A 17,861-nucleotide genomic window follows, 5' to 3' on the forward strand; every position below is an offset into this window, starting at 1 on the left:
ATTTATGGGAAAGAAATTTTCTATGTTCTAATAAAAAATAACTGAAAGATGAGCTTATTTCTCAATAATCTTTGAGGTCTCAAATCTATGCTACAGAGATACTAAGAATAATAAGAAATGAAAAGAGAATAACCAATTGATATATAAAGCATAACATACAAAGCAGTGTCTTCAATTCCCATGTATAAATTAAAAGATCGACGAAAATAAAAATATGTATAAATTGAAGACTAATGAATTCTAAAAAAATGGCAATGAAATAATAGTCCTTGTCTCAAAAAGGGAATTTACCAAAGATTTAATGACAACTAAGAAAGTCTATTATGCTTGCGATCTTGGGGTAAGAAAGATCCTTTATATTAAATGCTAATATTGGCTCCTAGATAGCATGTTGAAAAGCAGAGACATTACTTTGCCAACAAAGGTCCATCTAGTCAAGGCTATGGTTTTTCCAGTGGTCATGTATGGATGTGAGAGTTGGACTGTGAAGAAAGCTGAGCACCAAAGAATTGATGCTTTTGAACTGTGGTGTTGGAGAAGACTCTTGAGAGTCCCTTGGACTGCAAGGAGATCCAACCAGTCCATCCTAAAAGAGATCAGTCCTGGGATTTCTTTGGAGGGAATGATGCTAAACCTGAAACTCCAGTACTTTGGCCACCTCATGCAAAGAGCTGACTCATTGGAAAAGACTCTGATGCTGGGAGGGATTGGGGGCAGGAGGAGAAGGGGACGACCGAGGATGAGATGGCTGGAGGGCATCACGGACTCGATGGATGTAGTCTGAGTGAACTCCGGGAGTTGGTGATGGACAGGGAGGCCTGGCGTGCTGCGACTCATGGGGCTGCAAAGAGTTGGACACGACTGAGCGACTGAGCTGAACTGAACTGAACCCATTTTTGGAGAAGGCGATGGTGACCCACGGCAGTGAACAAGAACCCTGGAGCGGGCTGCCACGTCCCCCTCCAGGGGATCTTCCCGACCCAGGGATCAGACCCACGGCCCCTGCACGGGCAGGCGGATTCTTCACCACTGCGCCACCAGGGAAACCCTTAGGTACGATTAGACTTAGAATTCTTTACACATACTTTTCCTTATTTAGTGTGTCCTGGAGGAAAAGACACTAAGGACACTTGCTCTGTGTCTCCAAAAGTAACCTTCGAGAAAGGCCTGCCGACTAGATTCATCCCTGGTCTACTGCAAGGAGCCTGCGGGAAGGAAAGACAAGACGCGCCTTCCAAGGTGCAGGCGGGGCTGGCCATCGGGGCCACGACCCCCGTCTCTGTGTCCAGAACTCATGAGAACTAGGGCCAGATTCGCCTCTTGGGAGACCAAGGCGTCATGCCCGGCTTGTAACAAAGATGACTCCTTGTAAATCAGAGTGACGAATTTCCTAGAGGGCAAAGAATATGCCAGGATTTCCTGCAGGAAAGGGCCGGGGAGGCCCCATCCTCACCACGTAGGGACAATGGCATCTCCTGACTCGGGGTTAAGAGGCTCACTTCATTGCCCTCGCCTCTAGGTTTCATTCTGAATGCTCTGTGGAACAGACACCCCCCGAAGGTGAGGCGATGCCGGTTTCTCGGGCTGGGCTGCATCTAACCTGCCTCAGGTTGGGGTGGGGCTCGCACTCGGGCAGACAAGGTGGCTCCCTGTGGTCATCTGTCTATGAACAGGACTTGGGAGGTCTGCCCATGGCCCCAGATCACCAGGTCCATTTCCTCGTGGTCCTCGGCAATCTGCTTCATCACCACCCACTTGCAGAGAGGCTTCAGAAGGGCTGCCTTCCTCGGCAAGTGGCCAGCCGAGCAATACACAGACCACGAATCCAGCCTTAGACCAGCGGGATCGTGGGCACGACTCCAGAATATTCTGAACCACGAGGTCCTCTTGTTGGGCCCTCGCGGGTCAGGATCGTCTTACCTTGAAGAATGGAAACTGATTTGTGCTCTGATTAGCACTTGGATCTTACCACCTGCATCCTATTCCCTAGAAGAGACTAGTCTAGCTCAGGGGCTTTCAGTTCAGGCTGAGTTTGCACAAAGGTCCGTCTAGTCTAGGCTATGGTTTTTCCACAGTCAGGTATGGATGTGGAGAGTTGGACTGTGAAGAAAGCTGAGCTCTGAAGAATTGATGCTTTTGAACTGTGGTGTTGGAGAAGACTCTTGAGAGTCCCCTGGAGAGCAAGGAGATCCAACCAGTCCATCCTAAAGGAAATCAGTCCTGACTATTCAGAAGGACTGATGTTGAAGCTGAAGCTCTAATACTTTGGCCACCTGATGAGAAGAACTGACTCATTGGAAAAGACCCTGATGCTGGGAAAGACTGAAGGCGGGAGGAGAAGGGGACGACAGAGGATGAGATGGTTGGATGGCATCACCAACTCATCATGGACATGAGTCTGAGCGAGCTCTGGGAGTTGGTGATGGACAGGGAGGCCTGGCGTGCTGCAGTCCATGGGGTTGCAAAGAGTCAGACATGACTGAGCGACTGAACGGAACTGGGCTCCCTCCCCACGTTGCTGGCAAGGACCTGGGTACCAGCAGGTTAAAGTGTCCTGAGAAGCTATGAGATGAGCGCCCTGTTCTCATCACTCCTCAGAAATATGATACTTCTGCTTAATTAAGACTCTCTGTGCTCTCCAAGACTGTGGACTGGGGAAGTCTCTGTCAAAGTCCCTCTATTAGGAGCCATCCATCCTTTGCCAAGGTCATGTTCATCAGCAGGCCACGGGGGCTACTTTCTCTGATCAGTGCAGATAAACTCAGCACATGACTTGAGGCAGACGCGTGACAGAGGACGCTGCCCCACGTCCCGGTGAGTCTGGAGCATCAGTGAGGCCACAACACTCCTGCACCCTGCTTCACCCAGGAAGCCGCCCCTTTGTTCACAGTCCCAGGCCGCTGGGATCACTCCCTTCTCGGGACAACGAGAGGGTTTGTCTCCTCTGCTGTCTCTCCCGCAGTGTGGTCACTTACTCTTCAGTTGTTACTTATTTCACATGTATATCTCTCACCTCTCTAGTTAACTTGAGGCTTCCAGTTTGGGAGTCTGCAGGACAGGATGATAGCTTTACATAAACACTGGCTCCTCTGGATAAAACATGTGTGAGACTTCTTGTGCAAACTCTGTTCTTTTTGCAAAGTAGAAATGGTTAATTTCCAAGACCGAGGGAGTCACTCTTGGGACTACGTTGCTTCTTTCAATACCTCGAATAGTTGAGAAAATCAGGTTATGGAGCAAAAGAAGAGCTCAACTTTTGGCCAGTACTGAGGAGGCAAGCATTCGAAACCCTAATCAGTTTAAGGAGATAAAATTCCCACACTGCAGAGGCCTCTGGAAAGACACGAAGTCACTGTGTACTAACTCAGATTAATTACCTAGAGAAAACATCTGGGCGCCAGGAAAACAAACAAGTCAGCAAAGACTGAAGTCTGTGAAAAGCTCATGAATCTAAGCGCTGAGCTCGGAACAAGCTCCCCAGCACTGCACTGATGACTGTGAAATTAGAGAACAGTGACCTAAGGCACCAATATCTGTTGATGAAATCGGGAGGATATCAGACATCGGTCAAGGAATCTCATCTCCATGGAACTCAGGACTTTGCCAAAAGAGATTTAGGTGATGTACACTGGACATATCCCAGTTTCCATTGGTGGATTCTCAATAACCAGTATGTTCAGGAGTCCCTCAAGGGGGCATGCCTCAGAAACAGTGCGCTGACGCTCGGTCCCCTTTAGGTAACGTTTACCCCCACCCCCCGAGTTATGTGACGTTTTTCATCCTATTTTCAAAAACACCCCAGAAGTCATTTAACTTGTGGACAGTGGAGAACAGCAACCCCTATGAGAACTGAAAACCTGCCCTGGTCTATGCGCTGAACCGCTCGAGGCAAATTCTGTGATGCTCAAGCCTTATTCATTTTGCGTTTACATCCGGTCCGCACGTATAGGCCCGGGCTCTGAGAACAGCGGTGGGAGGTGAGGAAGACCAATTTCTCTTGCTGACGTGCCAGCCAAGAATACACCTCTTTGTTATCTGACCTTCGGATGAGAGAAATGGAACCAGATCTGAAGGTCCGGCTCAGGCAGGCTCTGGGTGTTTCCCATCGTTAAACTGATTATTTTAACATCACGTCCGAGACAATAAGTGGAAGTTTAAAATTTCCTCTTTCGGTGGGAGGAAGGCCCTCTTCCCAGCTCATGCTATGTGAACCATGAGACTTGAAATATTTATACTCAGGGGGAGAAAAGGCAGAGCTATGCTTTCTGTTTAAAGGATATAATCCTAAATCAGTTGGCTGTTCCCCTAAACCTCAAGAGGCTGTCTGAATCCATTCAGTCATTACAGCCTTTTAAAACACAAATTCAGGATGGCTTACCCCACTGCTTCCCAGTATTTCATTTAAAGTCTTTATTGAATAATAATAATGAGGCATAAAACCCAAAGTGGACGGTGGAGGAGCCTGTTGAAGGACCATGTGCAGAGCAGGAAGGGTCACGGCGACCTTGTGACCTTCCCACCTTGACCTTCACATGCCCACGGGGAAGGCAGGCCTACAGTGTGTGTTCCTGGGCCCGGAGACGCACAGACCTGGCGTCCGCTGACGCACTGGCCAAAGCAAGGGCTTCCACGAGCTCGGATTTGACAAGAAACACTTACAGCCCCTTTCCTCGTCTGGGTGGGTGTCAGACACCCCAAGACGTGACCTGCCTTCTCTGAAGGTGCTCTCACCAGCTCTGAACGGACGAGGGCCAGGCCCCTGTCAAGTCAGGAAGAAGTCGGCCGAGCATATCTGGAAAGCTGCGCCTGGATGAATCGACTTCTCATATATAATGAACATAATGAATCTTCTTCCTCACATGTAAGGGGGAGGCTTGGGGTTAAAAGTAAAATGAATCAGGCTAGAAAAATAAGACCGGAACAGGGTCTGAGAAGCGCCGGAGCCTGAGTGAGCGCGGCTGGGGGTGCGGTCGATGGTGGAGAATGAAACCGAGAAAGCGGGTGGAAAAGACACGTTCTCTCTACAAGCGAGAAGCACCAACTCCCCCTCCCCTCCCCCAACTCTGACACTCTCTTACAAGAAAAGCACAGTGATGTTAATAAAGGGCTCCGTTTCCTATTTGTTGAAAGGTCCACTTTCCATAGTGTGAAGGATTTCTTTGTTGTTCAGCATGCTCACAATTCAAGTTAGACACACACACACAAAGTGTCTTTGTGACACGAACATCTCGCCGTTACTCCCGAGGATGCGCTCTGGAACGAGCCAGAGACACTTCCTGAGGAAGAAAACAGCGCGAGAAGAGGGACTGCAGAGGGCAAAGCGGGTGCTGAGCGGATGCTGGAAGACAGGAAGGCGCTTCCTCACACTTCATTGACTCAAAACCTGTCCAGGAAACAGCAGCAGCACCGGCCACCAACAGACTTTTAGAAAGGATGAGGTCGGTGCGTCAGCGAACAGCTGAAAAGAAGTGGAACCATTTTCTGTAAAGCAAAACCTGCTGGATTTCAGAAGCATGAGTCTGTGATTCACTGAGCCCTGGGCAGACCAGAAGGGATGGCTTGCTGGAACGATCCCCTCAGCTCCCAGCAAGTGGCAAGAGGACCAGGGGTCTCCGCCTCCCGTCCTCGTGGCCCAGAGGCCAGGCTTTCCCATGGCTCCACCCGGTTTCCATGGTGACCCCACACAGAGACAGGATGCTGCCCTGTCCTGGGGTGAAAACCCTCTCTCCAAACAACGGAAATGCAGACCCAACCTGCCTTCAAGAGAAAATGCTCTTCATACAGATTCTTCACGGGAGAGAGAGGCCAGAGTACTGCTTAGAAAGAAAATATAATTGTACATTTGGGGAATGATAAATAGTTACTGTTTCTGTAAACAAACCTAGACAAGTATCTTATGAATATAAAGCTGTTTAAAAATTCTGATTTGAATAGAAGGCTCTCAAGTTGAAGAGAAACTTTTTGGTGTTTTTTGTTTTGTTTTGTTTTTTCAGACCAAAAAAAAGTGAAGTTTAGCCTTCGTGCACTTTTCCCAAGAATGCGATTGACTCAACGAACTTTCTGCCAATACACTTGCTCCTTCTAGAGTCAAAAAAGGAAAGAAACCAAATCGCTTTTCTAGCGTTAACTGCCACCAGTAATTACCAGCTTTGGGGAGGAGCAGTCAGGATGCCTCAGCAATATTGTTAAGCCTGGTTTTGTTTCATTTGCGTTGCTCTGGGGAAATGCCTGAAATGGTAATAAAGCTTCAGCACGACTTGCTGGTTATGCGGTTGCTCTAAAGTAATGACTTGCACAGTGATGGAGACCCGAGGGATCGCTAACCTCGGAAGGCTACTCACCTTCTGTCCTTTCACGCCATGGCAGTCACACTTCCCGCAGCCAGAGCCAGCACACCCACCCTGGAAGGAAGAGAAAACAGCTTTAAACAGAAGAACATCCACGAACGGAGGTCCAGGTTTCAACTGAAATGCTTTTGGCATCTTCGCTATTCATGGGAGAAGCCCTACCCGGGTACCACGAGCCCCATCTTCACACACGCACTCTGTGGCCTTGTCCTAGGGGGACAAGTCTTTCTGCGATTGCTCAGAAGGCCATGTCTGGCCCTGGCAGACAGAACAGCAATTCCCAAGTGGAACACATCAAAGCATCACTCAGTCCAAAGAGGGAACGCTGTGACTGACACCCTGAGACGTGGGCCCTCCCCGTTTCCCAAGGCCTAGCAGGACACCGCCCCTACTTGCAAAGGCCTTCTGATGCAGGACTTTCGGTCCTGAGACAAGAGGAAACTGATGGTGGGGACTGGGGTCCACGCTTCGTCCCTCACATCCCCAGGACACAATGACACGCAAAATATGCAAAAAAAGAGACAAATAGGCCCAAAGCCTAAATAACAAAATTTTAATTCAATTAAATCAGGAAGTTTCAATAAAAGAACATTCCACAACAAAATGCTCCTGTGATTCATTTCTAACATTTAAAATAAAGTTAAAGTGCACAATAAAAAATCCAAGTGGGTAAGACGAGCTGGAGGAGAAGGGAACCGGTGTGTTCAAATGCCCACCGAATGCAACCATCAACCAGCTGTCTCTTGTCTAACAAGACACGTATTACCATTCCCACTTTACAGACGTGAACTCTGACTTAGGAGATTTAATATAACACGCCAGGACAAGCTTGAGATGAATTCAATTCAATCACCATAACGGAAAACTGCCAACACGTCAGAAGACAAACAGACGATGGTGCTCAATACATTTGCAATTTCTTTAGAAGAATCCAAATTCCAAACCAGAGTAGACATAGATACTCTGGACAGAATGGAAGAGGGGTGTGATAGGTAGAATTTAGTTAACGAGCTTTACTAGCAGCTCGATATGAAGCCTGAGATCAAGCGCACACCTAAATGCTGCTTCTGGCAATACAGCTTCTGGAAAATAAAACCATACTGTTAACAGTATTCTGACTGCATAAAGTCTGTTTTTTAAAAACAATATGCTCATCTTGGTGCCAATGCCTTGGAAATCTTCCTCATAAAACAACTACATCTGGAGATATTTATTTTATAAAATGAAATCTGAACAAGTGCCTCCAAGACAGTAAGCTGTTCTTAATTTTATATTTTGGAAATGGGGACAACTGACAAGCGTCCAAACAGACTCCAGACACTACAAATCTATTCCTCTCTCTGATTCATCATTCAGGTAATTTTGTCAGCACGCACTCTCGTAACCTCCTAACAGCGTAAATCAATCCATGCACACAGTTTTGCTTCAGAATCTGGGTTTGGGTGACCACTTAGAGCTGTCCAAAGAGATGAGGCTAAAACCTGAAACCTATGCTCCAGAAATTTATCCGAAATGCACAAACATTAAAGAACCAACGGACTGCAGAAAAGAGCCTCCTCAACCATCCCCAAGAAAGGGCTCACTGCTCCAACCCAGTGCCCATGACATGCTGATGCTGAAGCCTCAATACTCTGGCCACATGATGCGAGAGCCACCTCACTGGAAAAGACCCTGATGCTGGGAAAGACTGAGGGCAGGAGCAGAAGGGGGCGACAGAGGATGAGATGGCTGGATGGCATCATCGACTCAGTGGACAGGAGTCTAAGCAAGCTCTGGGAGATGGTGGAGGACAGAGAAGCCTGGCATGCTGCAGGCCACGGGGCCCCAGAGGGTGGGACACGACTCAGTGACTGAAGAACACTGTGACGTTTATCACGTGTCCTTGGCGTGTGTGTCTCCAGGACCCCGAGAGCACTTGGAGGACAGCCCCAGAGTGCCACACCCAGCCTGATACAGCCCGTGTTTCACCTGCGACCACATCGGCTGTAAAACCCACCGCTGACTGAACCACGACGCCCCGTCAACTGTTCGATCCGCGCCAACCCCAGAGGTGTTGAAACACGAATACACAGGCGCCTGACTGCTGGTGAGACACAGTGGCAGGCGTCTGGTCGCTGTTGTTTTGATGGTGGTGGCGGTGATGCTGGCGTCCATTGAATCAACCTCAAACAACAACCCTAGATGGCAGCCCAGCAACACTGGTGCGTCAGCTCACAATTCAGGGACAGCTCTATAAGAAACCCCTGCCAAAGGGACTCGGCAGTGAGCGGGGGGCCACTCCAGGTCCCCAGACAGCTGGGGAGAGCGCAGGGTCCCCGGGGCCCCCAGCTAAGCTAGCCCCCAGCCAGGCAAGCTCAACGGGTGAGGCAGCCCCGCGCCACCTGTGCTCCAGGTGGCCTCCTCTCTGCGACGTCTCAGCCCCACCACGTCCCTGCCTCTGAGCTGGGTTCAGAAACCCACGCTTGCTCCTTGAGCTCTGCTCAGTTACCCAGAAGGAGAGGCCAATCAGGTTAACACCCACGGCCTTAGGACCTGTCCACCCACAGCCCAGGTTCACCGGGGTGGGGGGTGCGGGGTGGTGGGCAACAGTAGCCCAGGTGGGGCGGGCTTTCCTAACCACAGCTCGACAACAGTGTCTTCAAAACCAGACCCAAGTAACCCAAGTTGAAAAAGGCCATTTGGTGATTCTGAGGTTTCCTCTTCTGAAAGGCTGATTAAAATCTCAGAAGCTTATCTTTATTCAATTTGAGGAAGGTTATAAAAGTGAGTTTCCTGGAACTGTTCCCTTAAGCTATCAGCGAATGCCTTAATTGCAGGAGACCCCAGATAAGAGGTTAGAGGGCCCCCATGGTGGATGCTGAGGTCAAGCTGTTTCTTGAGCTTTTGCGACAGAAACACACCCGCAAATTTCCCTTGAACAACACTCCAGGTCATGACAACTACTGGATGAAATCAGAGATGAGAAAAAGAACTAAAGTCTTATTATAGCCCTCTTACAGAAATAAAGGACCTTCACCCTGCTCCCACCAGCGTACATCAAGCAAAAAGAAAATTTCTCAATCCCAGACAAAAGATATTCACGTCTCCTTATCTGCTTTATTCACGTAGGAAATTTTATCACTTCTGGCCCTAGGAGACAATCGTGACGCACTGATAATTCAAAGAACATCTAAACGATGGGCAACTTTTCAGAACAAAAGACATTTTTAGACCATGATTTTCGCTTCACAATCTGGGTGGCCTAGCATTTTATGCAAAATGGCTCTGTTTAAAAAAATAAAACCTAATTTTTAGAATAACAAACAAAAATCATGAGAGACACATTTACTTTGCTAAATAAAATCCACTTTGAAATATTGTTATTCTGGCCCACACAATGACCGATGCTGTATCTCACCCTGGCATGCAGAGTCATTTCAGTGGTGACTCAAGGGTGCCTGGCTGCAAAGGACATCAGTGATGCTCCGAGCGTCCCTTCGATCTGCCTGACTTTCTGATTTTGAAATAGCTCATTAAGTAAAAGCCTGCAGTAGTCCGCGTCTCAACCCTCCATCCTAAACCGCTGTTCAAAAGGGTGAACAAAAAAATGGCATGAGTTACTCCGAGTCACAATTTCACTGAGGACCTAACGTGCTAAAGGCCGTGTCACAAGCTTCAGGACTTCCTGGGGAATTACATTCTGCATCTGGACGTCTCCACAGAATCAGAAGAGACCAGGCGGCCCCACTGGCTCCAGCAGCCGTCCCCCCGTCCCCCGCCACCCCTCCACCCCCCGCCAGCTCCAGCACCTCCCTTGGCTGCACATCTGAGGGGGTGGACAAGGCCTGCTCATTTTTCCTGAGGTCTGGAAGATGCTGGGCTCCGAGCAGCTAGCTCCCTGCCCATGTGTTTCAGCTTCTGGAACAGGAAGAACTCGTACTCTGTAACGCACTCCCACCCATCCCTCTTGCCTGGCCCTCCCCCGGGTGCGAGGTCAAGTAAACCAGCCCCGAGTCCCCCGAGGAGGTCCGTGCCTTCTCCCCAGGGAGACACACGCTGAACCTACAGTCCCGGCTGACCAGGCTGGTCAGGAAGACCGTCTCCCCCTGGAAATGGGGGACGAGGTTGAAGATCTCAAAGGTCACAGCGCTGTGGGTCTTGGTCCGTGTCTTATTGGGTTGGCCAAAAAGATGGCATGGGAAAATCCAAACGAGCTTTCTGGCCAGCCCTTAGAAGGAGCTCATCTGTGGCCCACAGCCACACGGGCTACTCGGACCACGTGAGGCTAAGAGAAGCCTGCAAAGTTCTCAGGGGCAAAAGAACCACCATTGTACCCCTAAGCCTGTAGAATAACTCAGTGAAAACCAAGCCAATCTTGACAGCCAGCAATTCACCACGAGAGCGTAACAAATTCCCTCCAAGTGGAGGCCGACCTGAATTAACATTATTTGAAAGAGAAGACTACACCAGCTCTCAGTGAAGTCTGTCGGACACGCACACCGTCGACAGAAGGGATCACGCTTAAACATCACACGTAGCATGACTGGAAAGGAATGCGGAGTACTTTTATATTCTGTACGAGTCCCTTTACACTCTCCACGAGAGGATGAAACAGTGAATGGAATGTACATTTTCTTTCATGCCCCAATTAAGAGTTCCCAGAAAGTCAAACCATCAGAATTAATGCTATAAAGTATGCTAAGTTCTAAAAATTCCCAAAGATTTACGACACACAGTACGCGCGCCAAAGAAGGAAGAGGGGTGATTGGGGTCAGAGACTTTCATTCAAAATAAACTCAATTTCCGCTCTTTCTCTGGCCTGCAGGCCGACCGAAGGCACTTCTCGACATCACAGTGAGTTCTAGGTGGGCATACAGGAAGGGGGAGGCTTGCTAATTCCATTTAGAGAGACTTTTTACCTAAGCAAGGAAGCCAGCTGCTACACTACTGTGTGTGTGTGTGTGTCTGCGTGGGTGAGAAAAAGAGAGAATGCCCAACCGAGGTAATTTGTTAACCGTGACATATATTCCACAGGGAAGCATGTCTGAAATGAGTTAAACAGAGTGAAGTCCTCAATTCTCTGTGGCTCTTTCCCTGCTTCTGGTGGGAGACAGCCCTGTACCAACCCCACTGTAACAATTTTTATGGGTTTCACATCCCGCCAAATAGGGACAAGTGGATCTCGGCCAAGTCGAAACAGCTTATCTTTCAAATGCCTTTTCACGTTCTCTGCGCTGTGCAAAATGTCAGCATAGTTCTGTGGTGATGGGACGGGCCCCGCCTTCTTCCTGGTGGTAGCCCTCCTTCGGAGAATCTCGTGTGCAGTCATCCACTCCGCTACAGAAGCACGCAGAGACACAGGAATGTATTTCAGGGCCACCAGGCCAGAAGCTGAAAAGCAGGGACAGGTCAGAAGTGGAGCTTCCAGACCCCACCTCCAGGCGGAGCTGTCCAGCAGAACAACCCTTCTGCAAAACGATTAGGCTAGGCCGCGGCCCTAGGACAGCAAGGTCAAACCAGTCCAACCTAAGGGAAACCAATCCTAAACATTCATCGCAAGGGCTGATGCTGAAGCCAAAGCCCCCATACTTGGGCCACCTGATGTGAAAAGCTGATTCATTAGCAACGACCCTGAAGCTGGGGAAGACTGGGGGCAGGAGGAGAAGGGGACGACAGAGGATGAGATGATTGGCTGGCATCACCAACCCGATGAACCTGAGTCTGAGCAAGCTCCAGAAGCTGGTGATGGACAGGGAAGCCTGGCATGCCGCAGTCCATGGGTTGCAGAGTCAGACATGAATTAGCGACTGAACAATGACCGGAGCTGAGCATCACACGGGGTCTTGTCCCCAGATTTCACTCTTGGCACCTGCCCCACATGTACGTGGGCAGATGTCATCAAAAGCCGCATCATACTTCGTCATTACTGAGACCACTTCACAGCCTTTGCCCTTACCACATGCCACTGAAGTTCAACCTTTTCAATTGCATTATTTTTAACTCTGTTTCATTATCCCCAAAATGTTAGTACGGCAGATAAAATGTAACACCCTCCTCTCAAAGCGCCATGAGCTCACCCTTTTGGGAAGCTAAAACATCATAAAGAAAGAGAGAGTATATATGAGAGATTTTAATATGTATGTCCTAGCTCACACCGTTTGTAATTTTAACTAGAATATGCTATTTCTGGTAATTCTTGTTGTAAATGTGCGTGTACTGCCAAGGGGTTCTGCAAAATGGCTGTCAATGCCTCCACGGACCCCCCGGCCCAGACAGGAGTGCCCTGAAAAAGAATCCTGAAACTTCTCCAACAGGAGGGGAGGGATGGACGAGGAGTTTAGGGTTAGCAAATGCAAACTGTTATAAACAGAATGGATAAACAACGAAGTCCTATTGTGTAGCACAGGGAACTATGTTCAAAATCTTCCAGTAGCCTATAATGGAAAAGAATATGAAAAAGAATATGTGTGTATATATAGGCAGGCAGATAGATGTATAGTTGAATCACTTTGCTGTGTTGCAGAAATTAACACAACATTGTAAATCAACCATTCCTCAACAAAATAGTTTTTAAGCCATGATTTAAAAAAAGAACTTCAGCAGGAGAGGAGACACTGTATGACCTCCCAGGATTAAGATCTAGAACAAGTGATGCCATCAACAGCCAAAGTCAGGAGCCTGCCGGTCTCGGGGGGGCTGCCAGAGAGGTCTCCAGGAGCCGGATACTCTCTGCTCGACCAGGGCGAGCGGCAACACGTGTAAAACTTCACTGAGCTGCGAACTTACAGCGTCTGCACTTTGCTGTGCTTTGATCACGTCCTTCTCGAAGGCATACTCAAGAACAATCACTGCCACACTCTACACAGTACGGGGAACTGGAAGTAGCGGAATACAACATGGTGGTCTGGATCCGTGGGATGGAATCCTTACCCACTGAGGTTGGTGGGCTATAGCAAGGATGGGTCTCAAAGACTCAGTACCGAGCAACTGGGAACCAGGAACAAACAAACAACAACCCAAGCTGGGAGACGCTGACGATATAAGGTTCAAACCTGAACAAATGCAGTTGCAGTGCGCTCGTCCTTGGGGCTCCAGGCAATGAGAAGGGGACTCAAGGGGCGTCTGAGCTTCTGGAAACCTCCTGGCTCAACCTGGTTTCTGACGAAGGAGCCTAAGAGCCTCTGAGCTGGGCCTTTACGAATTCACACGTTTCTTCAATAAGATCCACCCTCCCCCCAAAATGTGTGCATAGGGTTCAAAAATTCGTGACCGCATAACCAGGAGGAACCTACTGGGTGGCGCAGGGCACACCACTCAGTACTCCGCAGTGGCCTCTATGGGAAAAGGATCTTCCCAGAGTGGATGCGCAGTGGCCTCTATGGGAAAAGGAGCTTCCCAGAGTGGACGTATGTCTAACCGACTCACCGTGCTATGCACCTGAAACGAATGAAGAGCCACTCCACTCCAATTAAAAAGAACCGAAACCCTACGGTGCAAGATTACATCTAAAAAACATGGAAAAACTAAATAAAATATTACCAGGTGCGAGGGAATTCCTCTAAAGCCAAAGGCGAGAAAACCCCATTATTGAAGCTACTATTTCGTACCGTTCTCTAAATTTTCCAACCAAAAAAGTCACTTATGAAAACAAAGCAAACTAAAACCAAGATAGAATGCAAACTCTAGGCCACATGCCGAAGCGTAATAATTTTAAAAGTCTACTACATTGGCACAGCATTTCTGAATCTCCAAAAATATGCCGGGAACTGTGGATGGAAGGGTGACGGATGTCCACGGAGCCCACAGTCCACGTGCTTTCATCTGCATTTGCTTGATGGTGATTCTATCATCAGCGTTTTGTTTTGATAAATGTAAGATAAATGTGATTCCAAAGACGTGAAAAAAACTTTTCCTCATTAATACAACAGCAAAGAATTTAGTTCAGTAAAATAACATTTCTGTTCTAATCATGGAAAACATGGAAACAGAATATCCCCACTACTTTGAGACTCACAAAACACTTCTGCTCAAACAGGAAAACAACTCCAAGGGTTGATATGTTCTTGGCAAAAAAAAAAAGAGCATGAACCATCTGAGGAACAAGCTGAACTGGGGTCCGCGACACCTCCTGCCATCAGGCCAAGAAGCAAGTCTGCACAGTTCTGGGGGCTCCCGCAAGCTTCACGAGCACCCTAGGGTGTGTGCTTGGCTCCGACCTCCGTCATGAGACGGCAGGCTGGCTCTCCTGTTTCCCTCGTCAGACCACGTGGGTTGACTCATCTTCCCTTCCCCTCGTCCCCCTTCCCCTCGTCCCCTTTCTCCCACGGTGAAAGTCCTGGAATGTCCTTGCCTGGGGAGGGGCTGAACCGAGGGTGTCGGGGTGCGTGTCTCCCGCAGGTCGCTGGGGGCCCCACGCACAGACGGGATGATGACTAGCTGCCCCGTGACCGAGGCTCAGATGATCGCGAGCGTGTCCGCTGGGACCCGTGGGTGGAAAGGCCGCCTGGAGATGGGAACTGGGGGTGGGGGTGGGGCCCTTGGTGGTTGCTGACTCACTGGCCTGAAGGACAAAGCCGAGGAGTCCTTGGCCAGAATGTTCTCCCAGAATCACCAACTGTCCGGGATGAGCAAGGGTCCGGAGAGGACATCCCCACCTTCAGAAAGGACCTCCCATTAGGAGGCTTCTGAGTCTCGGCGACTCTCCCCAGGTAGCCGGACACCTTTCTCACCTGCCTGTCCCCCCATCCAAGGAGATCCAACCAGTCCATCCTAGAGGAGATCAGTCCTGGGTGTTCATTGGAAGGACTGATGCTGAAGCTGAAACTCCAATACTTTGCCCACCTGATGCGAAGAGCTGACTCATTGGAAAAGACCCTGATGCTGGGAAAGATTGAAGGCAGGAGGAGAAGGGGATGACAGAGGATGAGATGGTTGGATGGCATCACCGACTCAATGGACATGGGTTTGGGTAACTCCGGGAGTTGGTGATGGACAGGGAGGCCTGGCGTGCTGCGGTTCATGGGGTCACAAGGGGTCGGACACGACTGAGCGACTGAACTGAACTGAACTGTGCCCCCACCCAGAAGGACCGTGACCCCGGCACTGTCCTTCCCGCCCGAGTTCCCGGCCACCCCGTCCACGGCTCTCCGCGAGAGCCACAGCCCGCCCCCTCGGGCCTGCGAGGAGCAGCGTCCCCCTGCATCTCCTGCACCGTCCTGCCGCCCTCGGGTCACCTTTCCTCCTGCCCCACCCGCTCTCGCTCTCTGACTCTGACTCCGAGTCCAGCCCCTCGGCCGCCTGGCCCGGGCCCTGCCCCTCAGTCACTTGTTCCTGCTCCAGGTCTGTCCCCAGCGGGGCTGGGGGACTGGGTTGTGGGGAGGAGCGGCCTTCATACGTCCACACCACGTCTCAGCCGCCCGGTGCGCCTCCGACCCGACCCACTGGGAGGCTTCCGCTGCACTGCTCGCCTGGGGCAGGGCGGGCGGCCCCCCAGCCCTCGATGCTGACAAGGCCGAGTTGAGTATCTCAGCAAGCGGGAGGCCAAAGTGAGAAGCTGCACCCGAGGCCCCTCATGAGACAAAGCAGAGACACGCAGACACACGGGGAGGGACCCCACGGCTGGCCCAGGGACGCGGGGACCCCAGAGGAGGACGGAGGGAGAGGGCAGGGGGCTGGGCTGGCCAGGGGAGGCGGACGTGTGGGGAGGGGGCCTTGCTGCCCAGAAAGAGGCAAAGGGGGTCAGGCCCAGCAGGAGGGCACGGGGCACTGGGGTGGGGGGCACCGAGGGGAGGGGCAGGCCGGCGGGCACCTGAGAAGGGAAGGCGGAGGGCCGGCGGCCTGCAGGGCGGGGCCCCGGTGTGAGGCAGGGGCAGAGTAAGACGCCAGGTCCCGGGCACTCCAGTTCTGAGGCTCAGGGTAAAATGTGTGCCGTCTCCGAGTCTAACACTCAGTGTAGAAGCACCTGTTTAAGCAGAAGTGCTGTGCGCTTTCTGCAAGCCCATCAGCAGCCCGAAATGCACTGGGAGTGAGAAACACCGGCAGTGCTGTGGCTGGAAGGGTTCCCAGGGCTGGAGGAGGAAGGAGAGGAAGGGGCTGGAAGGGAGGAGAGGGGCAGGGAGGCGGGTGAGGAAGAAGAGGCGGGCGCCCAGCCCCCAGGCGCCTGAGGCCCTTGGACCACCCTCCCTGGAAGCTCTCGCTCTCAGCAGGCCTGTGAATCCCACATTCACAGTTGCTTTTAACATCCTGTCTCTGTCTTAGCAAGGCGGTGTCAACACAGTCTCTCACAGCGATGCCGCTGAGCTGCCAGGCGTCTGCAGAGAAGGAGGCCTGGGGCAAGAGGACAAAGGTGCCCCCCTCCCCCGGCCTCCAGGAGAGGAGCTCCAGCCTTCCAGCCCCGCTCCAGGAACTGCACTGCAGCTTCAGAAAAACCCCGCATCGGGGCTAAAACGTGACTCGAAAGAACGCTCAGGGAGCTTCTGAGGCCCTTCCTTCTGGGACCCGGGAAGCGCGCTGCACTTTTTACTGCACACACAACAGTAAGTGAGAAGCTTCACAGCCTGGTCTAACGGCGCCAGGTCCATTCGCCGACAGCCATCCGGGGAGCCGCGTGGAGGGCCTTCCCGCCTTGTTAGAGCGTCTTTCACAAGACGCCCTGAAGGCCCTGCTTGTGCTGGGAAAGCCCCAGGTAACTAGTACTAAGCCGGGAAGACGGCTTTCTGCTGGGGAGGAAAAAGTGCAGCCAATTTCCTGTTGATGCCACTGGCCCCACCTCCCGATCCTATCAGGACCCTACCGTTTGTAACACACTTAAAATGGCAACATGAAAAGCCTAACCAACCTGGGAAAGAGGAATGTGACTGGCATGCAACTCAAAACCAGTTCACTTCAAGGGCAACAGGATTACCCACTTTTTTCCCTAGAAAAAGTAAATATCATGCATGATGGCTGGTTTCTCTCCAGACGGGGAAGCCATACCGTATTTCCAGGAACGAGGCTAGAACACAGATAGTCCTTCTGGTAAGAAAGAGGGCAACCACACTGTGCATTAAATGAGTGTATATGATATCACTTCATTCACACTCCTTGCGTTTCAAAGAGGCTATAAAACACCTTGTTAGGACAGTCATCTCAGCTGTTCCCCTAGCCGGTCAGATACGGGACACGTCTGAGAAAAACTGTGCATGTTTAGACTAAGCCCAGAAGCCAGGATGAAGCTAAAATGTAATTTTCATAGCTGCACTCAGCCTTGAATACCAGACTCATCCGGAAGCCACTTTTCAAAAATACATGTGAGGTTTCGGATTCCTTATAAATGACAGATTCGAAACCGCTGCAGAGCAGGTCTGCAAACCCAGAGGACTCACTGTTGGAAACATCGCCCCAAAGGAGAACAAGGTGTAACTTTAAAACCAGGTCTGAAAGCTCAAAGTGTGAACAGAAATGCCACAGAATTAACCCTGTGGGGCAGCAAACACCTAACAGTGGAGCGAGGCTTCTCCGCCTCTGACAAAAGGTGAGAGAGCGGTCCACGTGAAG

The 17,861-nt window shown here is 50.6% G+C and overlaps 1 protein-coding gene across 1 annotated transcript in view; it reads right to left on the reverse strand.

The window, feature by feature from the left end:
* COL4A1 (collagen type IV alpha 1 chain) overlaps positions 1 to 17,861 on the reverse strand; it is a 127,541-nt gene that overhangs the window by 69,423 nt on the left and 40,257 nt on the right. The window contains exon 2 of the mRNA XM_052650294.1: positions 6,342 to 6,401. Within this exon, the coding sequence (XP_052506254.1) occupies positions 6,342 to 6,401 (60 nt within the window). The remainder of the gene's footprint in view (positions 1 to 6,341; positions 6,402 to 17,861) is intronic.

The sequence above is a fragment of the Budorcas taxicolor genome, chromosome 12 (assembly GCF_023091745.1).
Source record: "Budorcas taxicolor isolate Tak-1 chromosome 12, Takin1.1, whole genome shotgun sequence".
Taxonomy (NCBI): domain Eukaryota; kingdom Metazoa; phylum Chordata; class Mammalia; order Artiodactyla; family Bovidae; genus Budorcas; species Budorcas taxicolor.